Genomic DNA, 27625 nt, shown 5'->3' with positions numbered 1-27625 from the left:
TATAATGGGGAAAATGGAAAAGTGCTGAAGAATAAAGAGTTTTGAAAGGCTTGCTAGGGAACTTGGTGATATCTTATAGATAAATTTCCACTGAAAGTTCCTCTTTTAAAATTGAGGGCATAGTAGAGGGCCAGTCCAGCTGTGCTGGAGGAAGATTCCTTGCAAAGAGTCCAGGTCCTTTTTCAAGTCTTCTCGGACACCCTTATCTTCCCTTCCCCCATGTTCTAATTAATAGCTCCTTCTGCATTTCCAGAGGTGTGTTTTTGTTGTTGTTCCTCTATTTTGTTCCTTTTGTAAGATGAGAAATCCACACTAATTTTTACTCCTGGTCGAAACACTTTAATATAATTAACATCTTGATTAGCCCTGATACTACATGGGCTTGCCTGAATTATTTTACCAGGAAAGGAGATGAAACAGAGATTAAGTTTTGATCTCAAGGACACCCCAAGAACAATTTGGCAAATGATTCTGTCTCCCCTGATTTCCACCCAAAAAGAGACCATTATTTACTTGCTTTGATGCAAATACTGACATACCCCACACTCACCCTTCTCTTTAGCTGATGGAAAAATCTATAGTCATCAACTGATTAAGTGTGTGCTCCATAGGGTGTTCGAGACACAGAATATTCCAAAGGGTCTGGTCCAATTGTATAGTGAAGGTTCTCAACTCTGAAAGCAGTACCCAGAGCTGGAATTCCAGGCTATGGGAGTTCTGTGGATTAAAAAGCAAGTTATAAATAACTTAAAAAATCATATAAGTTGCAATTGCACATTCCAAAAAGCTTACCTGCTTTTTTTTTCAGGTAAGCTTAATGCCCAAGTGTGACTAGTTGTCCTTTATTTTAACTCCTGGATGTATGAAATAGAAGTTCAGACTTTATCTTAATAAAACTTAAACCAGGGATAGCTGCTAAAACTAGGAGTACATGACACCTTGTTAAGATTTTTCAGTTTAGGCCTTCGGCCCAATACATAAAATGTTAAGAGAGAGAGGAAGTTCAGTAGAAAGACTAATATTTGTACACTGATCCTAATATCTCTATTTCCCAATTCTGGGCAGTAAAGAGGATAATAACAGCAAAGGAAGCAGAGGTTAGAAAGAGACAGAGGTGACCCCACATCCCAATCTATACTCTGGCATTCAATGCCACAATCCCCAAGCCAGAATCTAACTTTAATGAAGTTTAAATAGGAGGAGCTGAGATAGTATAGACAACATGGCTATACTAAATTGTACACCTGAACTCTGTAAATTGTACACCTGAACAAATAGGCTAGTGGGATAGGGGAATTAATTTCTTTCTAGCAACATACTCCTAAAAGACTTTGGTATCCTATGACAGTCTCTTACGAGTTGAGCTCTGACCAAAAGAGATCAGTGAAAATCGACTGTGCCCTGGCTGGTTTGCTCAGTGGTTAAAGCATCAGCCTGTGGACTGAAGGGTCTCAGGTTCGATTCCTGTCAAGGGCATATACCTCAGTTGCAGGCTTGATCCCCAGCCTCGGTCCAATCGATGTCTCTCTCACATAGATGTTTCTCTCTCTGTGTCTCTCCCCTTCTCTTCCACTCTCTCTAAAAATCAATGGGAAAAATATCCTGGGGTAAGGATTAACTAAAAAACAAAACAAAACAAACAAAAAAAAAAACAGGGTTGCCATCAAGGATAGGCACAAGTAAGTCCAAAGGATTGGCCAGCAAAAAAAAAAAAAAGCAAGGATGAGACTAAATAGTCACCAAGGCAGGATAAATGAAACTATCCATGAAGCTGTTTCTGTAGTTGGTACCCAGAAAGATCTTCCTCTGAGGCTCAGGACTACAGGGGGAGGGATCTCAGATGAAGCAGTAAATCTGGTACCTCTAGATTGTTGAGGGCATGGTGGAGTTGTTGTATCACAACCACACTTCCATGGCTTTGCTGAATGAGTGTGAGAACTGGGAATCATTTTGGGGGTTAAAAAGTTAAAGGTATCCTGAAGACATATCCTATGCGAAAGGCTGAACACAAGTTCTGGGACTCAGACTGGGATGAAATCATCTGTGTTCCCTTCCCTTTCTCCTAAGTCTGTGTCTTCACCCCTTTCCCCAGATTGGTCCAGATGTCAGCCAGTAGCAGTCATGTCTTGCGTACAGAGTGATTCTACTCTTTGAACATGCAACTAAAGGATCTGTCAATGTGAACTTGTTTTGTTGGTATCCCTCTACACACACAAACAGTGCTTTTTAATATCTTTGTACTGGTTGTGCTTTATCCCTGACTATACTTCAACTGAAGAACTAGGACAATTTTTTCACCAGTTTTAGCATGCAACTTTATTATGTAAATGAAGTCTCAAATGAATACACTTATGTCGATTTAAAGCACAGAAGTATAACTTACTCAGGATGAACAGTTTCATTATCAGGTCATGTTACACAAATAATGAAAATATCTCAATTTATATAGCACAATAAAAATGAACAAATATTTAAGTTCTCAACATCATTTGGTATCCATAAAATTGCCTCCTTCAGACAACACAGATAACATAAATACTGAACTTATAATATGCATTGGTTTCATATTACATCAAAAATTATTCAAGGCTTTGTGAGAACATTCAGCTATTCAGAGTTTGAGTATTAATCGTATAACTTTATCTCTCACCTCAGGATCACTGTGCTCTGCTAAGTCTTGGAGTTTCTGACCAAACTGTTTTGCTTCCTGGAATATGGAAATAAGTTCAGATTTAGTGAACTCTTCCTTGGTAAATAACTTCACCTTCTTTTTGAATTGGAAATTTATATTCTCAAAAATTTCAATAATATTAAGAATATTGGCCTTTGACTCATTCTTGTTAAAGGGTGCAACCAAAGATGACAGTACTTTGGCACTGATCAGTTCTCTTGTATTGGCTTGATTTTTAGACAAGCGTGAAAACACTTTTAAAACATAAAACTTGGTTTTGACATTTCCCTTGTTTAACAAGGTGAGGAGATCTGGAATATAATTGGCAATCATATGGTGATTCTCAAATTTCACACTCAAGTGCTCCAATAATTTTAGTTCAGCAAGTTGCACAGGGGAGTTCAAAGGATAAGAAATTATGTCCTTACAGACTTCATTTACATATGACTCTCCTGTTTTTGCTTCTTCAGAAGATTCAGAGTTGTCATCCACTTTATTTAAAGCTCTAGGATGTTCTTTAACATTGGGATTATTGACCAGGTTTTCAATCATAACAGTAATACCTACATCATGAACTATATCTTGGGTAAATGGATAAGCAGGACTGATGCCCATTATCATCCTTGCTATTCCATGAATGAAAGGATCCCTAGTTAACGTAAGTAGGGCAACAAGTTTATCAAACTCTTTAGGCTCTAAACTGAAGACACGTGATTTGCAGCGGCAGGTTTTTGGATTGGGCCCATACTTTTCCCTATACCTAATCTGTTCTTTGATCTCAGCTAAGGTCTGGAAGTAAGGCCCATCATCAAAGGGTGGGATCTTGGTCAGAGGCCGAATACCCAGAGGAGTTTCAATCAAGGTTGCAACCAGAGTCCAATTCCCTTCTGGAGGCAAGGATGGTTCCCCTCCATCTATTGGGACTAGGACACTGTACCTGGCCCTTGACCATGCTGCTGCTTTTTGCTTTATAGTAAGTTCAGGTTTGGGTGTGGGCTTGGGCTTTTCCTCAATCTTAGGTGGTGGAGGTTTATAAACTTGATAAGGGTTCTCTTCTTCAGGCCAGAACCAGGATCCTAAACTAGGCTCTTCTCCAGTCCAGAACCAGGAGCAGACATTTTCTTCATCCTCATCATTGGACTCGATTATACCAGCTCTGTCCCCATCCCTGAACTTGGTGCTGGCCTCTTTCCTTCTCAGGGGTCTGGATCCAATATCGACCTTATTATCAGCCTTGAAAAAGGACCTGATATTGGCTTCACTTCCAGCATCAGCCTTGACTTCATACTTGTGCACAGCACTAAACCTGGATGTAGGCATGGCTTTTGAATTGTTTTGGGACACTATACCAGGTTCTGCCAGGGATTTTGCCTTAGTTTCAGCCATGACTCTAGTCTTACTCTTTGCTTCCATCTTGCTCACTTCCTTTGCCATAGCCACGGCCATAGGTCACTTTCTGTGTCCTGGCCACTGCTCCATCCCCAGCCTTGGCCTGGGTTACTGGTCCTGTTTTCAGTTCTGCCTCAGCCACTGCCTTGGCCTGGATTTTAGCTTTGGCAGGGCCACTGATTATAGTTTTCAGGCCAGCCCAGGCCTCTCCTCTGTCCTTGCCTTGGCCTCAGAGCCAATCATGATCAAAATTAAAGTTAAGGCCAATTTATATACCCCCACCCCTGTCACAGCCTTAACCAAAGGTCCATCCCAGGTTGGTGTTTTCATACAAAGTCCAGTAGTCACTCAGCCCCCTTTTCAACTACAGGCTCTGCCAGTGATATAAACAATGTGCAGAGAAAGCTCACTCTGAAGAATGGCTGTGTGCCTGAGCGCAACCCTGTGGAGGGTGGTAGTCTTCAGCCCCTCCAAGGCCACCAGATCTGCCACTGAAGTTGGACCTAGGAGTGGAGGAAGGAAATGGGGCTTTGAGTATCTTCCAATGTTTTGCTCATTTTGACAGGAGAGTACGGAAACTCAGTGTTAAATGGGAGAGGTAGATAATTAGCAATCTCCCCCTTAAATTCACACTCTTCAACTGCAGGTGCTACTAATCTTCTTTCCAGACACAAAACAGGAGTATGGAGAGTGGGAAAGCTGGATGGGAGTGAGACAGAGAAATCCCTAGATTGGCTCTTTACCCCTGCTGGACCCAAGCAGATCTCCACTACCTCATCCTACATGACTACTGAGGATGTCTCCATCCATATCCATACCAATCTGCACTGATTTGGAGTAATTTCTCCTCCTTTCCTTGCTTCCAATGATGATAAGCCCTACAAAAGATCTATGGACAGATAATCAATCAGGAGGTTATGGAAACTGATCTCTTGGTAGACAGACCTTGTACTTTCCCTATATTTGTACTTTTTCCAGTGTTTCCCTCCTTCTGGTCCCTTCTCCCCATTGTCCTGCTTTAGGACTACTCCTCTCCTTTCTGCTGCCAACCATTTTCCTCTTCAGTGACTGCCCTAACATTTTCCTTGTTTAGAATTGGGCTAGGGTGAAGCATACGGATAGGAAAATCAGATGGGAAGTTAGAAAAGCAGATGTTACCCTTCTGTAACCCCAATGCTTATGAAGACTCCCAACTAAATCAGCAGTGGATCCAACAGGGGTTAGTAAACTGGCAAAAACAGAAGGGATATAATTCTCTAGTCCCTCTACCATCACACCAATCTTAACAGACACAGGGCACTTTTCTCTTCATCATTTTCTAGCTTCAAATTGGGTTACCATTTATAAACCTTCACAACTGAGAGTTCTACAGACTTAGAGAACACACAGATTTACAAATGCAGAGATAAACAAATGGAGACACAGGACACAATGGAGACTGAATCTTTGGTAGAGAGCAGCATTTAGGACACCAATGCCTTCTTGATACAGATACTTTTTCGTCAAAATTTTCTACCTCCCCTTCTCCCAAATCTCCAATCTTCTCTGCTTCATTCCCCAAATCTGACAACTCAAACATCCCTGCATTATAGCGGTGGTGTCAATAGGGATGGAATGCTCAGCCATGGAAGTTCGCTGAAAAATCAATGAAAAGTATTATTTTCAAATTTCATCTAAGTTCTTATGTTTTCATACTCTCCCCAAAACCTATCAGTTGCTTCAACACAATGAGAGTATTAAAGACTGTTCGGAAAGCTGGCAGATAGGAGGTCTGTAGTTTCCCCTAGTCTTAGCTATCTACCACCTTCAAAGCACTGCCCATTCAACAAAAATTAGGCTAATTTTCTTTTTCTTATCCCGTCCCTTCGAGGTCCTCTGCCTTCTACAGATTACAGAAGCATGGAGTACCGCAAACTTAGAAACAGACCTACACATATAAAATGCATTGATATGCATCCAGAAACCAAATTAAACGACGGTGGGAGAGACTTGGTTATTACTGGTCAGACTAGTAACCAGGACATGAGACCCTTTTCTAGTTCAGGGCTTTGATTATCAAACACTTACAACCTGCATTTACCCTCTCTCCCTTCCTGGGCTCTCCAGGCAACTCTTCTTAACCAATAGCTGCAGCCCTTCCTTCTATTATATAATCCGCCACTTCTCCACTAGAAGCTGCTATTATACTCCTTTCCCTTCCCAAACACGGTCGGAGGTGGGGTGAGGGTCTGAAAAGTCAAACTAACAAGAGACATAACATTTTAACTTTATCGTTGTGTGGCGCTCAAATTACCTCCATCCCTCTACCACTCTCACCGCCCACGCCTCATGACCAGGTCACGTATTCCACATTCATCTCTGATACCCATATCCACATTCCCAAACCATACCCGCCTTCTCACTGACCTGCTCTGCTTGGATCAGGGGCAGTTTTCTCATTTCCTTGCCTCAGGGGATGCCGTGCCCTACAGAAAGAGGGAAGGACAGTCAGATGGACACAAGGACACGAGACAATGGCGGCGACTGTGTTTGGGGATCGGCCCCGCGCCTGGGACGAGATACCGGCTTTATCAGATTAAGGGTCGTAATTGCCAAACAACAGTCACTTTGGGGCATTTCCCTTTCCTTCTCATCCCCAGGGTTCCTCAGAGACCCGCTCCTAGTGACTAAATTAACAACTACCTTTCCCTCCGCAGCCTCTACCTTGTTTCCTCTCCAATACCAAAACCGACTGCGGGAGGAACTAGTGTAGCTTAAGGTGACCCGGCCAAATGAAAGCGGATTGATACCAAGCTGTGCAGAACGCCACTTCTCTGTTACTGACTTCCGCCCCGCTACCACGGCTGTTTCCGGTATTGGAATGTGCCGCAGCGGGAATCTGGATATAGAGAAAGCAGCGCTGGATGGAGAGAAGCAGGCTTTTGTCAAAGGGCCTAGGTATTAGTTCCCCTCTTTTAGGAACTCTCCACAGCAAGCCTACATTTCCCCCGCACTGTAATGTTCGCGGGTTTCGGGCGGTGACGTCAGTGAACCAGCTCCAGCCTGACTAGGCGGATGGATACCAAAGTGTCGTATTTAAACATTCATGTCACCAAAGCGCCGGATTTACAGGTTCACATCACCAAGTCCCCCGGCCCACCGAAATGAGCAGGTTGAGGAGGTAAGGTTGGGAGAGAGGCTCGAGACTGAGAGACGAGGATAAATTCTAACCTATTTCAAAACTGCATTCCCCTCTTTGAGAGAAGCCCTTCCATACGAAATGGGGCGGGGCGTCTGGAAAGCTGCTCTGGTCTGATTTGTTGATCAATATCAAACACCGTAATCTTGTTTCTCTCCTAAGTCTCTCGCCCTTGTTGCTTACCAAATTTCCTACAGGGAAATAGTCAAGGTAAAGGTGGGATAAGGATATAGGGAAAACAAATGGAAGAGAGAAGCATATGAATATCAAATTACCCTTGTGTGTACATGTCCCATTCTTATGTTCTGCTTCCCCTCCTGATGCCAACGATGATATTTTTCACACCTCAATATGTGGGAGCTTGAGCGTGGGCATGAGGGAAAATAATTCTGTACTCATGGAAGAGGATTAATACTCAAGTATCTTTGTGCCCATAACCCTTCCCTCCCAATCTCGTAGTTTGCTTGTCACCTACAATGGAGGATGAAGTAGAACAGAGGTAAGCAACTACTGAAGTGAGAACGGATTAAATGCTAAACTATCCCATTATCCCATTGTGCGCCCCTTCTAGGCCTGACCCACCACAGCTTCTGCACAAAAAGTCAGGTGGGTAGAGGACGTGTCAGGAAAGCAGGCTGACAGAGGAAAGGCAATTTAAGGCTAGACTCTGGAGGATCTGGGGTGGCCTTCCCAAGTTCTTCTTTCACGTTCAGGGAGCCACAGAGGGGAAGAAAGTGGGAGGGAACTGCCATGGAGGTCAACTATTTTTCTGTTTGTTTATTGGTAGTATTTTGCAAATTGCTTTAAAAACGTTTTAGAAGATTTTAGTAATATAGGGAAAATTCCAAAGAAATGATGCCAAGTGAAAAAATACTCTGTAAAACAATGTTATCTAGATGATGTTATATGGGTATAGAGTATGTATAAAGAAAAGCAAAAATCAGCAGTGAAGATTGTGCTCATGATTTGGATTGTGAGGGTTTTTCCCCCTTTGGTTTTTATAGTATTCTGTATTTTCAACATTTCAATATAGTAAGTATATTATATTCATGAAAAATTCCATACCATTTTTAAAAGAACTCCACTGTAGATTTTTAAAGATTATGACAAAATATAGACAGCATAAAATTTACCACTTTAATCATTTTAAAGTGTACAATGCAGTAGCATTACATATGTTCACAATGTTGTATAACCATCATTATCTAGTTACACAAATTATTTACAAACCTTGTATTATTAAGCACTTACGCTCATTCTCCCTCCACCCAGGCCCTGGCAACCACATATCTGCTTTCTGTCACTGTGGTTTACCTATTCTAGATATTTCATATAAATGGCTTTTTTCAATTAGCAAAGTATTTTCAGGGTTCATCCACATTTTAGTGTGTGTTTTTTTAATTGTGGAAAAAATTACATAACATAAACTTACATTTTTAACCATTTTAAAGTGAACAATTCAGTAGCATTTAGTACAAATTTTGTACAACCACCATCATGATATAGTTCCAGAACATTTTCATCACCCTAAAAGGAGATCCTATGTCCATTAAGATGTCATGTTCCATTTCCCTTTGGTTCCTAAGCCTGGCACACACTAAACTACTTTATATCTATGGATTTTCATACTTTGAATATGTCATATAAGTGGAATAATACATTATATGGTCCTTTGTAACTTATTTCACTTAGTGTAATGGTTCATACATGTTGTATTAGGCATTCTTTGCAAAATCCCTTTGTGCCAGGTCCCATGCCTGCTTCTGTGGGCCATTAGGTAAAGCATATGACTAAGTCACACTGTCTCCAAAGGCCAATCTCTAGAAGCACTATGTGTCCATCCTCATTAGAATCTATTGACAAACTGCCTATGTAGTCAAGCCTGATGTGTCTGCTAGAGACTGCCAGAGTGAATGGGGAAGCTGGGGATGGAGAGGGAAGGGCCTTTCAGTCCTGGACCCATTGCTCATGGTTGGGCACAGGAAGAGAGATCCAAGACACATAACATACAATGTGTGACATCACTCTTTATTATGAAAAAGAATAAAAAACAACACAACCACAGTGATCATGAATGGGAAGAATAAACAGAACAAATGGCAGTTCAGGTGGTTAGGTAACTTTGGCTTCTTGGTCAGCCAGGCCTCCAGCCCTAGTCATGGGTATGGCCTTAAGTAGTAGAAAAGAGAAATGATGTGGATGAAGACAAAGATGACACCAAGAGCTCTTTTTAAGGGATTTGTTTGAAGGCCTCCTCTGGGATCTTGCCCTGGGTCTGGAGAGGAGGAGTCAGGGTGTCAGAAGAGCCAGCTCCCTGAGTTTTAGTCCAGGGCACCAGCCTCCACCTTCTTGGCCTCCCCCAAGGCCCAGAAACATCTATCTTTAACCCACTTGATACCCAGACCTCACCTTGAGTGTAGCGAAGACCTGAGCAGCTTTGATGTAGTTCCACTCATTGTCCTGAAGGCACCTGGAGTGGGAGAAGATCGAGTGATCTCCATCAGTACCACAGTACAGACATGCTGACCATGCAATGCCACCACTAAACCTATGCCACTAAATCTATGCTGGGATACATGTACCAGAATGAGCACCATGTGTAATGAGGAAGAAAGACCTAGTGAAAACGAAAACGTCTGTCACTAGCATTCATTCCCACTAGAATTAAAAACAGAAATGTTCAAAAGATCAAGGGAGCTTAATATACAGTATATTGATAAAGATGTTCAAGAAAATAACAAATGTAAATTTTAAAATACAAATTTCCAATCATTTTAAATTGGTTTATAATGTACATACTGTAGTGTTCATCATTTTAAGGTAAAATATCCAAAATTCAGTAATTTTCTAGTATATTCACAAGATTTTGCAATCATCAGAATTCTGAAATCTAACACCAAGGCATTTTTATCGCCGTAAATAAAACTCCTTACCCATTAGCAGTCACTCTCTAGTCCCCCATTTCCCCAGACCCTAGTAACCATTAATCTGCTAACCTGACTATATGAATTTTCTTATTTGGGTGTTTCATGTAAATGAAGTTACTGTATATAATACATAGTCTTTTGTATCTGTCTCTTTCACTTAACATAATAGTATCAAGGTTCAACCATGTTATGACAGGTATCAGAACTTCATTCTATTTTATTATTGAATAATATTCCATTGTATACATATACCACATTTTATTTATCCTTTACTAAATTGATGGACATTTAGGTTGTTTCCACATTTTGGCTGTTAAGAATAATGCTGCTGTGACCCTGGCCAGCGTGGTTCAGTGGTTGAGTGTTGACCTCTGAACCAGGTCACAGTTGGATTCCCGATCAGGGCACATGCCTGGGTTGTGGGCTCCATCCCTGGTGTGGGCATGCAGGAGGCAGCCAATCCATGATTCTCGCTCATTATTGGTGTTTCTGTCTCTCTCTCTCCCTCTCCCATCCTCTCTGAAATCAATAAAAATATATTTTGAAAAAAGAATGCTGTGAATATTTGCATGCAATTTTTGTGTGAACATATATTTTCAATTATCTTGATATATATTCACTAGAGGCCCAGTGCATGAAATTCATGCAGGGGTAGGGTCCCTAGGCCTGGCCGGCGATCAGGGGCAATCGGACCCTTCCAGCTGCCGGCCAGGGCCTCCCTTCCCCAGCTGCCGGATGCCTGCTGGGGCCTTCCTTCATTCCGCACCACCCCCTGGTGGTCAGCGCACATCATAGCAAGCGATAGGTCTTCCAGTTGAACTCCAGCAGGAACAATTTGCATATTCGTGCACTGGGGGGGGGGGTGTGTCCCTCAGCCCAGCCTGCACCCTCTCTAATCTGGGACTGCTGGCTCCCAACCGCTCGCCTGCCTGCCTGCCTGCCTGATTGCCCCTAACCGCTTCTGCCGGCCAGCCTGATCACCCCCTAACCACTCCCCTGCCAGCCTGATTGCCCCCAACTGCCCTCCCCTGCAGGCCCGGTCACCCCTAACTGCCCTCCCCTGCAGGCCTGGTTACCCCCAACTTCCTTCCCCTGCAGGCCTGGTCACCCCCAACTGCCCTCCCTTGCAGGCCTGGTCGCCCCCAGCTGCCCTCCCCTGACATCCTGATCGCCCACAACTGCCCTCCCCTACCAGCCATTTTGTGACCACATGGGGATGGCCATCTTGTGCGAGGGTGTGATGGTCAATTTGCATATTACTTCTTTATTACATAGGATGAGTGGAACTGCTGAGTCATAGGGTAAATGCATGTTTAACATTTTTTAAAAATATTTTTTTATTGATTTTTTTTTACAGAGAGGAAAGGAGAAGGATAGAGAGTTAGAAACATTGATGAGAGAGAAACATCTATCAGCTGCCTCCTGCACACCCGCAACTGGGGATGTGCCTGGAACCAAGGTACATGCCCTTGACTGGAATCGAACTGGGGACCCTTCAGTCTGAAGGCCAACGCTCTATCCACTGAGCCAAACCGGTTAAGGCCATGTTTAACATTTTGAGGAACTGCCAAACTGTTTTCCTTAGTGGCTACAACATTTACCATTCCCACCAACAAAGTATGAGGGTTCCAGTTTTTCCACAGTTTTGCCAACATTTATAGCCATTCTAGTATGTGTTAAATAGTATCTCATTATATTTTCGTTTTGCATTTTGCAAATGACTAATGATGTTAAGTATCTTTTCATTTGCCTTTTGGTCACCGTTTTGGATAAATGTCTATTGAGATCTTTGTTCATTTTAATTGAGTTATTTGCCTTTTCATTTTTGAATTTTAAGAGGCTTTTTTAATATATATTCTGGATACACATCCCTTATCAGGTATATGATTTGAAAATATTATCTCTGATTCTGTGTGTTGTCTTTTCATTTTGTTAGTGTCCTTTGATGCAAAAATTTTAAGTTTTGATGAAGTACAATTGATTTAATTTTTATTTTTTTGTTTGTGCTTTTAGCTTCATATGTCAGAATCTGTTGCCTAATTCAAGGTAAAAAAGAACTTAACCCAATATTTTCTTCTAAGATTTTTATAGTGTTAGCTATAACTTTTGCTTTGTGTTTGTATATGGTGTGAGATAGAGGTACAAATTAATTCTTTTGTGAGTGTGTATCCAGTTGTCCCTGAATCAGTTGCTGAAAAGACTATTCATTATTCATTGAATATTTTTGCCACCCTGGTTGAAAATCAATTATCCATAATGGTGAGGTGTGTGTGTAGATTCTAATTCTATTCCATTGGTCTATATGTCTATCCTTAGCCAGTACCACATGGTATTGATTACTGTAGCTTTGTACTGTTTCAAAATAGGGAAGTATGAGTCATCTTTATTCTTTTTGAAGATTATTGTGTCTATTCTGGGTCTACTGCATTTTCCTATGAATTTTAGAATTAACTTATCAGTGGGACAAAGAAACCAGCTAGGATTTTGACATAATTGCATTGAATGTGTATATAAATTTGGGGAGTATTGCCATCTTAATATTAATTCTTCTGATCCAGAAACATGGGATATCTTTCTACTTATTTAGGTCTTTTAAAATTTATTTCAACAATGTTTTGCAAGTTTTGTAATATACATTTTTTGTTAAATTTGTTCTTTAGTATGTTATTGTAAATGAAAATGTTTTCCTTTTTTTACTCTTTGTTGTTATATTACATATGTCTCCTTTTTCCTCCCATTGACCACCTCTAGCCCACCCCAGGTCTTCCCCACCCTATTGTCTGTGTCCATGGGTAATGCATATATGCATACAAGTTCTTTGGTTGATCTTTTCCTACCTACCCACCCTCCCCTGCCTTCCCTCTGGGGTTTGACAGTCTGTTTCATGCTTCTCAGTCTCTGGATCTATTTTGTTCTTCAGTTTATTTTGTTCACTAGATTCCACATATGAGTGAGATCATATGATACTTATCTTTCTCTGACTGGCTTATTTTGCTTAGCATAATACTCCCGATCCATCCATGCTGTTGCAAATGGTAAGAGTTCTTTCTTTTTTACAGCCTAGTTCTTTTTTTAGCAGCCCTTGTGAAAATGTACCACAACTTTTTTATCCACTCATTTGCTGATGGGCACTTGGGCTGTTTTCAAATCTTACCTATTGTAAACTGTGCTGGTATGAACATAGCGTGCATATATTCTGATTGGTGTTTCTGATTTCTTAGGATATATTCCTAGAAGTGGGTCACTGAGTCAAATGGGAGTTCCATTTTAAATTTTTCGAGGAAACTCCATACTGTTTTCCACAGTGGCTGCATCAGTCTGCATTCCCACCTTTTCTCTACATCTTGCCAACACTTGTTGTTTGTTGATGATAATCATTCTGACAGGTGTGAGGTGATAGCACATTGTCATTTTAATTTGCATCTGTGATTAGTGACCTAGAGTATTTTTTCATATGTCTCTTGGCCTTCTGTCTGTCCACTTTAGAGAAGTATATATTTAGGTCCTTTGCCCATTTTTTAATAGGATTGTTTTCCTTTTGTTAAGTTGTATGAGTACCCTATATATTTTGGAGATTAACCCCTTATCGGATTGTTCATTACTGGTGTATAGAAATATAACTGATTTTTATGTATTGATCTTCTATCCTGAAATCATGCTGAACTTGTTTATGAATTATAAAATTTTAATGGTTTCCTTAGGATTATATACTGTATATACAAGTTCATGTCATCTGAACAATACATTTTTAAAAATTATTTACATACTAGAGGCCCGGTGCACGAAACCCAGTGGGGGGGTCCCACAGCCCAGCCTACACCCTCTCCCAATCCAGGAGCCCTTGGGGATGTCCCTGGTGGGAGCGGGCCTAAGATGGCAGTCGGACATCCTTAGCACTGCCACGGAGGTGGGAGAGGCTCCCGCCACCACTGTTGCACTCGCCAGTCCTGTGCCTGGCTTCTGGCTGAGTGGCACTCCCCCTGTGGGATCAGGCTGAAACCGACTCTCCGACATCCCCCAATGTGTCCTGGATTGCGAGAGGGTGCAGGCCAGGCTGAGGGACCCCAGTGGTGCAAGATTGGGGCCAGGGAGAGACGCAGGAGGTTGGCCAGCTGGGGAGGGACCGCAGGAGGGCTCCAGGGCGTATCCGGCCCTTCTCGCTCAGCCGGCCCCTCTCGCTCAGCCGGCCCATCTGGCTCATCCGGCCGGACCCCAGCAGCAAGCTAACCTACTGGTCAGAGTGTCTGCCCCCTGGTGGTCAGTGCACATCATAGCGAATGGTTGAGCAGCCTTAGCGTATCATTAGCATATTACACTTTGATTGGTTGAACTGCTGGCTGGTCAACTGGACACTTAGCATATTAAGCTTTTATTATATAGGATATCAGAATAAAATTAATATACATATTTTATGAGCTCTTTTTGAAAGCACAACATCCAAATAATTATTTTTACAAATTAACTACAAGTTACCATTATCCATTCCTTTGCCCTCCCAGCTCTCTCTTATTCCCATAGATTCCCAGCACTCACTTCTGAGACCACTGGAGGCTTATCCCAGACTGGGTGGAGAAAACCTGCACCATTTCTTGCTGTTCCTGGGAGAGGGTAGACAGGGAGCTAAAGGTGGGTGTGGGTACTGGAATGGAGAATGCACTTTGGGTTTCTTCTATCCTGGCGTTCCCCACAGTCAATATATCATTCACGATGCACATACTGTAAGAAAGATGGGCCGTCAGACTCCCCAAAATGATCCTGCCCCCACTGCCACTCAGAAACCAGTTTCCTTCCATACCCCAACTGTGCCTGCCCCCCAGATTCCTTGCCTGGTACCTCTGCCTCTCCTACTAAGCTCACCTTTGAAGAGATTGATTTATGATTCTGAGGACCAGTTTCACTCAATTTTTAGATTTAGTACTAATGCAGTTACCCTTTACAGCAGCCCAAGGAATGGATGCTCTAATTCCCATTTTCAGACCTCTCTTTGGATCTACCTGTTGGCTTTCCACAATACTGAGAAAAGCTCCAGGCTGCACCACCATATTCCTACACCACTGGAATTAGGCTGGGATGGGTGTTCATTCCCATGTTGTACCCACAACACAGCACTTACCTGGAATTGCTGCCAGAAGACAAGATGAAGGTCCGGGTGAAGGCATGGACAGACCCTTGAGACTTTCCTTCCACTTCATAACAACAAAAAAGTAACCCCTCTTAGAGTTGTACATACTTTTCACACAAGCAGCATTCCCCAATCAGGGACTTAACCTGATACTCTTGCAGCACCCTAATGGGAACCAGATCAGGATAGTATTTCACTGTGACTCAGGAGGGAGTTTCAAGGACTGAGAAGACAACAATAAAGATAATCAACTTCCAGTAATAAGACCCCTAACATGTGTCATATCTTCTGAAAAACACTTGTTCACTTGATTCACTTTTTAAAGCATTCCTAGAAAAGGATATTACTAGCCCATTTTGCAAATGAGAAAACAGAACGGTTTGATATTGGGTCCTATGTCACAGAGTAAAGAACGGAGATGAAAGCTATAAAACTACAGGTTGAGTCTCTAATATCTGAGCTGTGTTGAGATAAAAAGGCATGGATGCATGTCAGAACACAATAGGTTGGGGGCAAGGTAGGTGTGGGAGAAAGGGAAGGGAAGGGGAGGGGGAAAAAAGGAGAGGGAAGGGAAGGGAAGGGAAGGGAAGGGAAGGGAAGGGAAGGGAAGGGAAGGGAAGGGAAGGGAAGGGAGCAACTTGGGAAGCGGGGGAAAGTTTGGGAGTAAGTCCAGTTAGGGAAAAGGAGTAGTAGGGGATCTGGGGAGTGAACTCTACATACACTCACCTTCCTTAAAAACCCCACTGACAGAAAAACAGAGCATAATTTCCTGAAAGGAGAGAATAGTTATTAGGGCTTTCAGTATCCTTCTAAACCTCCTACCCACCTCTGACTTTCTTGGTCTGCAGGAGAGAGAAAACAGGTGTTCACCGTGTGGGCCCACAGGTCTACCACATAGGAGTTAAGGTCATGCTGAGTTTTGGGGAACACACAGAGGGAGTTCACAATCTCACACTTTGTATGCTTCAGTAGCTGAACCCGCAGGTCTGTGGGGGAACGAGAAGGGAGGGTTGGGCCCTTGGCTACTATGATTGCCCCCTTTACACCCCTTTCCCATACCGATTTCATATCATGCAATTACCAGAATCCTTGACTTTCTTCATATTCCTGTTATCCTTTAAGTACTCGCACAAGCTGCTTCTAGGGGAAAAAGAGAAACAGGAAGTGGTGGTCCAGACAGGGTAGGTGTTTCCAAGAGCTGGTCTATGTCTGCTGGGGAGCAACATGGCCCAGGATCAGAGTCTGAGCTGTGATACTCACAGGGCTGGGTCTTTGGAGTTGAAGGCAACAGTCAGGGAGAAGCAGGCCTCCTCGTGGTAAGCGCTGAGGAGACTCTCTCGGTCTTCAGAATCATAAATCAAGTAATATCTGTGGGGGAAAGAGGGGAACAGGCTCTCTCTCAGATTTGGGCCCAACAAGGGGCCTTGAAAGCTTCTCTTAACTCATGAGCAGACCTGTGTTGTGTAGCCTTTCCTGTCCCAGTCCTCCTTTGCTTCATGATCCCAGGGGTACTTACTGAAGCAGGAATTGAAAGACTAGATTCTTGAGGGTCTCAGGTCCTTTAAAGCTTTCCTGGAATCAAAAGACAACTTCAAAATATGTAGGTAGACAAAGCATTCCTTGTTACACCCCAATCATGCTTGATCTGTTCTCACCTTACAGGGTTTTATTATGTCCATGTCTACAATGTCAATTACAGTTGGTGGAGGTAAATCCTGGCCATCCTGAAGAAGGGAGGAATAAGTTTGCAGTATAGGGAGGTGGTCCTGGGTGGTTAAGGGAAAGGATGGGCCCAGGAAATGGTGAAGATCAGAGGTCAAGGGTGAAAAGGACCTGGAAATTCCATGGGCAAGATTCCAGTGGGCGTCTGCATCATGAGGTCCTAGAAGTCTCTACTGTTTTATTCAACATGTGTGTGTGTGTGTGTGTGTGTGTGTGTGTGTGTGTGTGTATTTCTCCCTCTTTCACTTTTCCCCCCTCCTGCCCTCGTTCCCTCTATCCCTGGCTCTCTTTCTTTCTCTCTTTGTGTGTATACAGTTTTGCAGAGATATTCGTGTATTTTTTCAGAAGTCCACATTCCCCCAAATGGGTAAGAGTTTGATGCAAATATGTAATCTAAGCAAGACACAAAGGGCTTGAGGGCAGGTGTGGAGGTTGTCAATATAAGTAAGAGATGATGAATGTAGGCACTTACCAAGCGTAACAACTTGGGGAAATACTTTCTGATGGTGCTGTCCAAATGCAAAAATAGAAAGAAGTGGTTGATAGTTTGGGTTGCAATGCTTCCATTTACTTAAAACACTGATGTAATGAACAGAGACAGGTGTTCTGCCCACCCAGAATCCCCTTTGCCCTCCTCAGCCTCAGGTTTCAAGGCTTCTGGGTCCACTTCCCTGCTGAGCAATGACCATCTGCCATATGGAATCTCTGAAATACAGTCTCCTCACCTCTCTCCACACCTTCACATTCATATTACCTCCCTTCCTTCCTGCATCCCTCACCTTTTCCCTCCCTCCCTCTCTCTGCCTAGAGGGCCCTGCCTCCTTCCTCAGTGCCACAAACCACAGCATTTGGATCCCAGACTCCAGAGCTCCTTCTCTCTCCCTGCCTCCCTTTCCTTCTTCTAGGCCACCACTGATGGCTCCAGAGAGAAGAGGGAATGGGGTGGGGGCCCAGGACTCTGCCACCTCACTGGGGATCCAGCATCCTGCCATGAACAGGACATGCCCCAAGGATGGCCCAGGACCCTAGGTCAAGGGGGTGATGGAGGGAGGGATTAGGAGACAGGGAGTGGAAGGGAGAAGGATGAAGACAGAAAAAGAGTGAAAATAGGAGCAGAGATTGGGAAGACATAGAAGAGTAGAGGCACAGAAGAAAGAGAAAGGAAAGTAAAGGGAAGGGAAAGAAACTCTGCTCTGGCAGGGGGGAAGGTCAGGGAAGAAGAGAGAAGAAAAGGGACATGGCTCCCCTGCAGCAGCCCTTTCCTTCATCTGCCCCTGGTAGGGATGGAAAACATGCACCTGTTGGCCTGAGGGCCACAGGATGCTGGCTGAGCCTTTGTCACCTATGAGAGTGAACTGGGCATGGGAAACACAGCAGCCATGGGATCAGGAGACCTTCCCAGAAGGGTCAGGCCCCAGCTGAACTTGGGGTTGGGGGTCTGTGGCCCCCTCTTGTGATCACCACCTTCTCTCCTCATGGCCCCTGTGCACCTGTACCTATCTTAGTTGGTTCCCTGCCTAAGGAATCCTATTCATATCATATTACCCAGGGCTCCTCTGAATGATCAGGCAGGAAGTGTGGAGGAAGGAGTCGTGTCCCTGAGAGGACTTTCTTTCTGTCTTCTCAACCCTCTCTGCCCTCAGCTTTCCATTGCTTCCTCAAGAGGCCTTCTGCTAATTTCTGGCCCTTTATCTAGGGAACTCTGGTTCTCCCAAGGAGAACTCAGCTCCTGGCATTGGGCCAGAGGAATGGATGCCATGACAGTAGCCCTCTGGGGGCAATGGCAACAGCATGGGGTGGTAAAGTCCTCATGTCAGTGTGGGATTGTAGAAGGTTCTTCCCAGAATAGGATAAGGATACTCTATATCATCTAAGAAGCAAGAAGCCCTGTCTGAGCATGAGGCCCTGGGCTAGAAGATCCTTCTTAATACAAGGAACCAGCATCTGTCTCAAGGCTGGACACCCCTGGTTCTTGTGATGAGGGAGAGTCCTGTTTCCTGGAGCACACTCTTGGGAGGGCATTCTAGAGAATGGTGGGTGCAGAGAAGTGGAAAACAAACTCCACATGAGGTGATCAGGTCAGAGAAAGGAAAGGAGACTTCTAAGCTCAGGTGAGAGACACATACAATGAGAAATAAGAGGGCAGGGCCTGTGGTCCTCCCAGAGGACTAGAGGTTCTACATCCTGCAGAAGGACAGAGTCAGGGATAATTTGGTTCTTATGGGGTGAAGGAAAGATCTCTCCCAAAAAGGGTGACAGTGGTTTCACCAACCTTATGTAAGTGGGCTGGTTTGGGAAGGTATTGCACAAGGGGTTCCCTTCCAGCCACAGCTCTTCAAGCTTCAGCCCTTTTATCTTGTCCAACTCCCAGGCTGACTTTAGCTGATAAATATGGGGGAAATTGGAAAAGAAATATCAGGAAAAGAGGTACATCTGGGCTCCTGCACCCACAACCCCTTCTTTCTCCCACAGGTACTTTTGCATCCCTCCTGTCATCACTCTGATGACCACTACCCAATATGAGCAAGAACCAAGAGGAAATGAAGAAGAACCAAGAAGAAATGAAAAATGACATCGCTGCTGTAAAGAACTCAATAGAAAGCATCAAGAGTAGACTAGAAGCAGCAGAGGACCGCATCAGTGAGCTAGAAGACAAGATGGGAAAAAATACCCAAGTAGAGCAACTTCTAGAAAAAAATAAAATAAAAGGCAGGCGGAGAGCCTAAGGGAACTTTGGGACAACACGAAACAAAACAACATCCCCATAATAGGGGTTCCAGAAGGAAAGGAAGCTGAGCAAGGAATAGAAAACCTGTTTGAAGAAATAATGACAGAAAATTTCCCTGATAAAGGGGAGAAAAAACCCACACAAATCCAAGAAGCTCACAGAGTCCCAAGCAAAATGAACCCCAAAAGACCGACACCAAGGCACATTATAATTAAATTGGCAAACACCAACGACAAAGTAAGAATCTTAAAAGCGGCCAGAGAGAGACAGAAAGTTACCTACAAAGGAACCCCCATCAGACTAGCAACTGATTTCTCAACAGAAACTCATCAGGCCAGAAGGGAATGGAATGAAATATACAAAGTCATGCAAAGGAAGGGTCTGAATCCAAGAATACTGTACCCAGCAAGGCTATCAATCAAAATTGAAGGTGAAATCAGGAGCTTCACAGACAAAAAAGGACTAAGGGAATTTATTACCACCAAACCAGCAATGCAAGAAATGATAAAGGGTCTGCTGTAAAAAAAAAAAAAAAAAAAAAAAGGAAGCGAAGAAGGAACACAGGGGTAAAGAAGAAAAATGGCGACAAATAAGTACCTATCAATAATAACTTTAAATGTAAATGGATTAAATGCCCCAATCAAAAGACATAGGGTAACGGATTGGATAAGAAAACACGACCCATATATCTGCTGTCTACAAGAAACCCACTTCAGAAAAAAAGACGCACACAGACTGAGGGTGAAGGGATGGAAAAAGGTTTTCCAGGCAAATGGAACTAAAAAAAAAGCTGGGGTAGCAATACTTATATCTGACAAATTAGATCTCAAAGGGAAGGACATAACGAGATAAGGAAGGCCACTTCTCAATACTAAAGGGAGCAATCCAACAAGAAGAAATAACTCTGGTAAACATATATGCACCCAATACAGGAGCACCCAAATACATAAAAAAACTCCTGGAGGATATCAAGGGAGAGATTGACAGCAATACAATCATAGTAGGAGACTTTAATACCCCACTATCACCATTGGACAAATCCTCTAAACAAAAAATCAGCAAAGAAACTTCAATCCTAAATGACTCACTAGACCAGATGGAATTAATTGACATCTTCAGAACATTTCACCCCAAAGCCACAGAATATACATTCTTCTCAAGTGCACATGGGTCATTTTCAAAGATAGACCATATGTTGATGACCACTACCACCCATTCTCAACCCAACTTTGACCTGGCTCCCTCTTCTCACCTGGTTTTTTGAAAGGTTCAGGATCTTGATTGTGGGGGCAATCTGCATAATCTCAGACAGGCCACCCAGCTGGCACAGTTTGTTCTTACACAAATTCAAGGACAACAGCTTTGGGGAAGAAGAGTTAGAGTGATGCTTACTATCTAGGACCCTCTGTCCCATCTGTTCCACCCCCTACTGTAACACCAGCACTGGGTCTAAGGCCTCACCTCAGGGAAATTCTTTTTGATGATCTGCAGGGTGGCAGCCATGCAGTTTCTTCGATTTAGGATTATAATAATATCATGGCCCAGTAAGTCTTCAGGGAACCAAGAGTAGGGAATCAGAAGGTTGAGAGGGTTCCAGGACCAGCACCTCCCTCATTACCATTTCTAGGTCTCCCTCTTAGGCAGATTCCTCTGTCTTCACCTTCCCTAGAATTACTACTATTAGCTGTACCTGGGTCAAAGCGGAGCTTATGAAGGTCAAGAGCTTTCTGAGAAACATCATATCGTTTGCTTATGGTCAGCTGTAGAGGGAGATGAAGAGAGCTGCTCTGAGGTTATTGTGGTGATAGGGAAACTGGGGACTGAAGGAGGAAGGCATGGGTCTGAGTGTGGGCACACAACATGCCTTATGTCTACATTACCTTTAGCTGCTCCATTTTTTCTGGCTCCAAATTATTGCACACAGAGTAGGGTACAGCAGAAGTATTAACAAAGATCAGTATCTGCAGGAAGAAGAAGTGGGATAAGCACCTGAAACTCTAATACCAAAGAAGGTTAGTAGCCTCTGGCCTGTGTTCAGAGAATATCTTCAACATATACCTTTTGGTTCTCCTCATCACAAATCTTGCAATTTATGTCCTTCAATGCAGAGGCAGCACTAGCACCCTGGACAAAGAACTGGGCCAGGTGTTTAACATAGTGGAACTACAGGGAATAAAAGCAATAGCAATAATGTCTGTGGCCTCTGGCCCTAGCTGAGCCACATCTCTCCTCCTTCCCTGAGCCTCCTCATCTGGCTTCACCATCCTCTCTTACATCCACTGGAGTGAAGGGGACACTGCAATGGCTCTGGATTGAATTCATTAGCCATGTCCTGTCGTACTTTATCCCATAAGGGACCTAAGGATGAGATGAAGGGAAGGGGTGGGAGAGAGAAGAGACAACGTGGAAATAAGGCTAGAGAATAGCCCAACACAGTGTTTTATTCTGAACTCCTACCAAACTTTAAAAGACTTTAAAGTAGGGACCATTAACATGACTTCAATGTGTTGTGCTTGTGTTTTTTTTTTTTTTGTTTTTTTTTTTTTGCCAGATATAGATTTTCTAATTATCCTTTTTCTCTATTCCAATATTTACCTTCCAAATAATCAAATTTAGATGCTTAAAATGAGATTCCTTTAATAAGGTTCCAGGGAAGATCCTACCTATTAAAGACCCTACCTGTCCCTCTGATAAAAAAACAAACACAAAAAACTTTAGAGAATCAAACGGAGACATCTAGTGAGGAGTTGCTCCATCTCCTTGGCAGTAGTTTCTACCTTTGCCTGTAGTTGACCTTCCTTCAGTCACTCTGTTCCCTTTATACTGCTTCTCTGAACCTGACCTTTGGATAATCAAAGATGTTAATTCCTCCTGAACTTAACAAAGTTCCTAGCATCTTTATATGAGATCAACACAATTCCCCTTGATCTGCATCTCTTACACATTTACTACATTTTGTCAGGATACTCACTGTGATCTTGAACCATTCCCCCAGGGTTCCATCCTGTGTGTTTTCCATTTGTCTTTCTGGAGTTCTATCTTGGTATGCTTTAATCCACTTCACACCAATATTGTTAGGTGGAAGTTAGGGTTCTGTAGGGAAGTGTATAGAAGTAAGTGTTCAGATATGTATAGAAATGCTAAAAAGTTTCCTATATATGCTCATATCAATTATAACAGGTCTACAAATGGGATTGTTCAACCATTATTCCGGTTCTATCACTCTTCACTTTTACAGCAAGAAAAGAAAAAGAAGAGAGAGAAACCAAGATGGCGGCATAGGTAAACAACTGAACTTGCTGCCTCGCACAACGACTTCAAAACTACAACTAAAAGCCAAAACAGATATCATCCAGAACCACGGGAAGGCTGGCTAAGTGGAAATTATACAACTAGAAGAAAAGAGAAAAGTACACTGAGACTCGGAGGAGGTGCGAAGGTGCAGAAGTGAAGTGCAGAGGTATGGAGGTGCGCATGGAAAAGGACTGGCAACTGAGTACGCTGTTGTCTTTTTCAATCGGGTGGGAGACACAAGCTCCCGACTGCTCTGAACTCCAGTTCGGGGCGAGACTCTGGGGACCCAGACTCATACGGGGAGAAACTGGACTGTTTGGCATCGGGCCGGAACACGAGGGCGGCTTTCTCTCAGAGGTGCTTGCAGTGATCATTGTTCCTGCATGGTGCTGTGGGACACAGAGTCCCGGGGACCTCATCAGGGCAGGGCTGATGGTCAGCCATTGCTGTTTGCTCTGCCCTGGTGTTTCCCTGAGACCCCGCCCCACCCAATTTACAACCCTACCCAAGCTGTGCACAGAGGCTTTTGCATATGAATGGCCTGGCCCTTTGCAATCTAAAACCTAACATACTGAAGCTGGGTCAGAGAACCTCAGAGCCCCCAAAAGAAGGCCCAAAGCTGGACAGCAACTTGCATTGCTTCACAGCTGGGCCTTGTCTGGGCACTTCCAAACCCCAAACAAAGAGGAGGAATCTGAAGATCTCTCTGTAGCTCCTGCTGGGTGGCCTCAGGCAGTGGCTGACTTTGCACCTCCTTGGAGATCCAAGAGTCAGTGTACCCAGTGGTCAGAGTGAGACCATCCAGATTACAACTCTTCACATCCTTAAGAGACACACTCAGGGGGCAGACTCAGTGAGTGTCAAAGCCCCACTGAAGCAAGTCTTGCCCCATAAGGGTGTCACCAGCCAAGAAGTTCTCCCTGCATAGACACAACTGATCCTCACAGCCAATTGGCCTGGAGGTCAATTCCTCCCAGTGATACCAACAACAATCAAGGCTTAACTATAATAAGACTGTGCACACAGCCTACAAAGGGGTGCACCAAGAGTGTCCACCTCAGGTAATTAGGGAGGCTGAGCCACTGGGCCCTATAGGACACCTAGCACACAAAGCCACTCTATTAACACAGGGAAGCAGCCAAAATGCGGAGACAAAGAAACAGGTCACAAATGACAGAAATGGAGGAAAGCAAACTACTGGATATAGAGTTCAAAACCACGGTTATAAGGTTACTCAAGAATCTTCTAGAAACCTCCAAGAAATTTAGTGAGAACCTCAAGGATATGAAAAAGGACCAACTAGAAATTAAGCATACACTGACTGAAATAAAGAATAATATACAGAGATGCAACAGAAGACTAGAGGATCCCAAGAATCAAGTCAAAGAGTTGAAATACGAAGAAGCAAAAAACACCCAACCGGAAAAGAAAAAAGAATCCAAAAATATGAAGACAGTGTAAGGAGCCTCTGGGACAACTTCAAGCATACCAACATCTGAATTATGTGGGTGGCAGAAGAAGAGAGAGAGCAAGATATTGAAAACCTATTTGAAGAAATAATGACAGAAAACTTCCCCTACCTGGTGAAAGAAATAGACTTACAAGTCCAGGAAGCGCAGAGAACCCCAAACAAAAGGAATCCAAAGAGGACCACACCAAGACACATCATAATTAAAATGCCAAGGGCAAAAGACAAAGAGAGAATCTTAAAAGCAGCAAGAGAAAAACAGTTACCTACAAGGGAGTACCCATATGACTGTCAGCTGACTTCTCAACAGAAACTATGCAGGCCAGAAGGGAGTGGCAGGACATATTCAAAGTGATGAATAGCAAGAACCTGTAACCAAGATTACTCTACCCAGCAAAGCTATCATTCAGCATTGAAGGTCAGATAAAGAGCTAAAAACCAGTATTATTGAAATGCTGAAGGGTATTCTTTAAGAAGAGGAATAAGAAGGTAAATATAAAAATTATGAACAACAAAGTGACAACAAATACGTATCTTTCAACAAGGGAATCGAAAAATCAAGTGAATAAAAAATATGATCAACAGAATTAACTGGTGAATAGAATCAGGGGCATAGACAGGGAGTGCACTGACAATTCTCGGGGGGAAGAGGGTGTGGGGGGTACGAGAAGAGACTGGAAAAAATCTTATACCTATGGATGAGGACAGTGTTGGGGGGAGGTTATGGGCAGAGGGTGGGGTGGGAACCGGGTGGAGGGGAGCTATGGGGGGAAAAAAGAGGAACAAGTGTAATAATCTGAACAATAAAGATTTATTTTTTAAAAAGAAAAGAAAAAGAAGACCAGGGAGAGTGAAAGAGTTGCATAGTCCTAGGTGCTGCTACATGCAAACCAGGCTATCTGAATAGTTACTGTCATATTTGAGGGTCCTTCTGGGAACCTCTCATTGCCTTGTTTCCATCATCCTCCTGAAGGTGAAAGGCTGATGCTCATACCTATCAGATTCATAATGAAGTTTCCCCCAAATTAGGAAAAATACCAACCTTTATTTTTCCTTGAAGAAAACTACTGCTATTATTGTAATTTGAAACTGAGGACAAAAATAAATTTGAAGACACATCAGTGGTCACGTACCGTATACCACATCTTGGCCTAACATTATCGTAAGGAAGCCAAGTGTCAACCTGCCTGAGTGGAATAATCACACAAACCCCAGAAAGAAAACGCCTGTAGCCCTCTGGATTTGAGAGTCTTACTCAAAAGATGGCATAATCAGGAAAGAAATCTTCAAGTAGGGAGTAACTGTGTAGAACCATTTAGAAAACGAGAGAGGATTTATAAAGAACAAAAGTATGAACATACATGGAGTATACACTAGGAAGGCATATGAATTTTGCCTTCTTTCAGGACTCTCTATTAACCCTACCACAACCTGGGAAGCAAACTCATACCTTCCAAATATAATCAGATACAAAATTGATTTCATGACTAATTAGCAAGCTGTACTTTCTTTTTTAGTACAGTCCAAACTTCAATGTCAGATGAGACTGATGTAACAGCTTCCTAAACTGTCCCCCTCCGTCCAGCCTTGCTCTCAACAATACTTTGAAATATCATAAGTAAGCTTCCTTTTTGTTCAGCTGAAAATATAGTTCAGCTCGGGAAAATTCTAACTTCTCTTTTATAACAGGAATCTCAATAAACTGGAATGATAGTGTGAATTATAAGTGTTTAGAAATTTTTCTATTTGCTTCTGTTATAGATATACAGTTTGATAGCATTACGGTCAGAGAACATACTCTGGAGAGATCCAAGATGGCTGCCGACGGGACTGCAAGCTGCAAGACAATGTGTGAGTGAAAGAACAAAAGGAGAGTACGTGGATGTGCGGGTAGTGTCTGTATTTGTTAGTGAGGGACAGTTATATTCCAAGTAATTGTTGGGGACTGCCAGATCGGGCTCCCCTGGCCAGGCAGCCTCTACTGCTGCTGAAATCTCTCCCAGAGCAGCTAGCTCTGCCATGGAGACCGTGCCATCTTGAAGGGGAGAGTGGCGGTGATCTGAAGCCCAGCCTTACCTTCAACCGGGGACCTCGGATACCTCCCAGGATCCTACAGCCACAACCCCCAGGGATGAGCTGCCTCAGCTACAAATCCAGGAACACCAAGACCCCAGCCTCTCCGACTGCGGGCGCCTAGAAAGACTGTCCAGAAGGAGACAAAGAAGCGCGAATACGCAGACGAGCCCTGCGCCTTCTCACAGAGCGGAGAGAAGGAACAGCTGAATCGATTAATATCCACCTGGAATTGGCAAATTAAACAGTCAGATATCGCCTAGGGAAAGGTGAGATCTGGGATCCAGGCTGGAGGGAGAAATGTGAGCAAAACGTGTGCGAAATGTGCACAGCGGGAACTAAAGTCTCAGAGGAAGACTGAGCCCCACAAAATCCGTGGCTGCTGGGGCCAGTGTAGCCCTCGAATGTGGAAGGGGGTCCACAGGATGCTGGCAGAAAGGGACTAGAGAAGTTAACCCACAGCTGGGCTGGGCCCAGAAAGGCAGCCTGAAGTTCTACCAGTATAGTAGCTGCAGAGTGCCAGGGGAAAAGATGCGAGTCTGCATGTGTCCTGTGGCTTTTTTTTTTTTTCTTTTTAAATCCTTGCTTTTGATTGCTAAGTCCAGTACATAGGATCTTCCAATTAAAAAACACTTGCCAAGACTGCAGGGGAAAGCTGTTTTTGTGGAACCTGGGGTTCAGAGTGGGGAAAGACTAGCAGAAAACCAGCTCTAGGGTAGTCTATCCCCCCAACCCAATATTGAGTGCTTCAGGGAAAGCAATCTAAGCACTGGGTAGAGGAGGAGCCTTTTAGCACTGGATATCAATACAGAAACACTGCCAACCAGGGGTTGTGTCAGAAATTGACTCTTGTGTACATACAACTAAAGGAAAGCTGAGAAACAAAGAGCTCCTGACTGCTTGAAAACAGGGTTGTGGTTTATGACACAGAGGAGCGGTGGAGCGCAAGGAACTTCAATACTGTGCTGTCTACCTGACAGGAAACAGACCTGCCAAGCAGAACAGTAGAGGAAGTGAATGACCTTCACTACTTAACATTTTTATTTTTTATCT

General features: G+C 43.4%; 4 protein-coding genes across 7 annotated transcripts in view; all 4 read right to left on the bottom strand.

Moving 5' to 3' along the window:
* Positions 1-649, bottom strand: part of LOC308239639 (G-protein coupled receptor-associated sorting protein 2-like) — a 36256-nt gene extending 35607 nt beyond the window's left edge. The window contains exon 1 of the mRNA XM_080652413.1: positions 551-649. The gene's annotated coding sequence lies outside the window, so the exon portion shown is untranslated. The remainder of the gene's footprint in view (positions 1-550) is intronic.
* Positions 581-6878, bottom strand: ARMCX5 (armadillo repeat containing X-linked 5). Of its 4 annotated transcripts, none has more exons than XM_080652418.1 (3): positions 2651-4245; positions 1482-1578; positions 581-717 (listed from the first exon to the last, which is right to left on the bottom strand). In XM_080652418.1, exons 1-2 carry the CDS (start codon positions 4115-4117, stop codon positions 1483-1485), a joined length of 1563 nt encoding a protein of 520 aa, XP_080508544.1. In that variant the 5' UTR covers positions 4118-4245; the 3' UTR covers positions 581-717; position 1482. The 4 variants fall into 4 exon arrangements, with proteins under 4 accessions (XP_080508544.1, XP_080508546.1, XP_080508545.1 ...); XM_080652420.1 differs by lacking the exons at positions 581-717; positions 1482-1578 and adding exons at positions 6467-6525; positions 6764-6878 and having other exon boundaries at positions 2296-4563; XM_080652419.1 differs by lacking the exons at positions 581-717; positions 1482-1578 and adding exons at positions 6467-6525; positions 6743-6819 and having other exon boundaries at positions 2296-4563.
* A 1477-nt stretch (positions 6879-8355) lies between these two features.
* LOC308239638 (nuclear RNA export factor 2-like) lies at positions 8356-19303 on the bottom strand. Its single transcript, XM_080652410.1, has 11 exons — positions 19282-19303; positions 16943-17011; positions 16804-16859; positions 16548-16655; positions 16369-16427; positions 16158-16273; positions 16014-16056; positions 15279-15351; positions 14699-14881; positions 9648-9708; positions 8356-9513 (listed from the first exon to the last, which is right to left on the bottom strand). The coding sequence occupies exons 2-11, from the start codon at positions 16964-16966 to the stop codon at positions 9469-9471; spliced, it is 768 nt and encodes a 255-aa protein (XP_080508536.1). The 5' UTR covers positions 16967-17011; positions 19282-19303; the 3' UTR covers positions 8356-9468.
* A 201-nt stretch (positions 19304-19504) lies between these two features.
* LOC308240178 (nuclear RNA export factor 5-like) overlaps positions 19505-27625 on the bottom strand; it is a gene marked incomplete at its 3' end in the record, with an annotated part of 39345 nt that continues 31224 nt past the window's right edge. The window contains exons 2-7 of the mRNA XM_080653118.1: positions 22709-22830; positions 21618-21698; positions 21428-21497; positions 21199-21287; positions 20990-21097; positions 19505-19519 (exon numbers count right to left, since the gene is read on the bottom strand). Of these exons, the coding sequence (XP_080509244.1) occupies positions 19505-19519; positions 20990-21097; positions 21199-21287; positions 21428-21497; positions 21618-21698; positions 22709-22756 (411 nt within the window). The 5' untranslated portion in view covers positions 22757-22830. The remainder of the gene's footprint in view (positions 19520-20989; positions 21098-21198; positions 21288-21427; positions 21498-21617; positions 21699-22708; positions 22831-27625) is intronic.

The sequence above is a fragment of the Plecotus auritus genome, assembly GCF_963455305.1.
Source record: "Plecotus auritus genome assembly, chromosome: X".
Lineage (NCBI taxonomy): Eukaryota > Metazoa > Chordata > Mammalia > Chiroptera > Vespertilionidae > Plecotus > Plecotus auritus.
This window is presented reverse-complemented; position numbering and strand designations above follow the sequence as displayed.

What these genes read in the sequence shown, in the direction of transcription:
- LOC308239638 (XM_080652410.1), bottom strand. Translation starts at nt 16,966, where the DNA reads ATGGACATAATAAAACCCTGTAAG. An exon ending in CAGTGGGGTTTTTAAGGAAG is followed by an intron (nt 15,352 to 16,013) that starts GTGAGTGTATGT and finishes GTTGTTATGAAG; the next exon opens with TGGAAGGAAAGTCTCAAGGG. An exon ending in AGCCTCCAGTGGTCTCAGAA is followed by an intron (nt 9,709 to 14,698) that starts GTGAGTGCTGGG and finishes CTCCCACTCCAG; the next exon opens with GTGCCTTCAGGACAATGAGT.
- ARMCX5 (XM_080652418.1), bottom strand. Translation starts at nt 4,117, where the DNA reads ATGGCCGTGGCTATGGCAAAGGAAGTGAGCAAGATGGAAGCAAAGAGT. An exon ending in CAGAGCACAGTGATCCTGAG is followed by an intron (nt 1,579 to 2,650) that starts GTGAGAGATAAA and finishes ATTGATTTTTAG; the next exon opens with AGAGAGTGGAAGAGAAGGGG.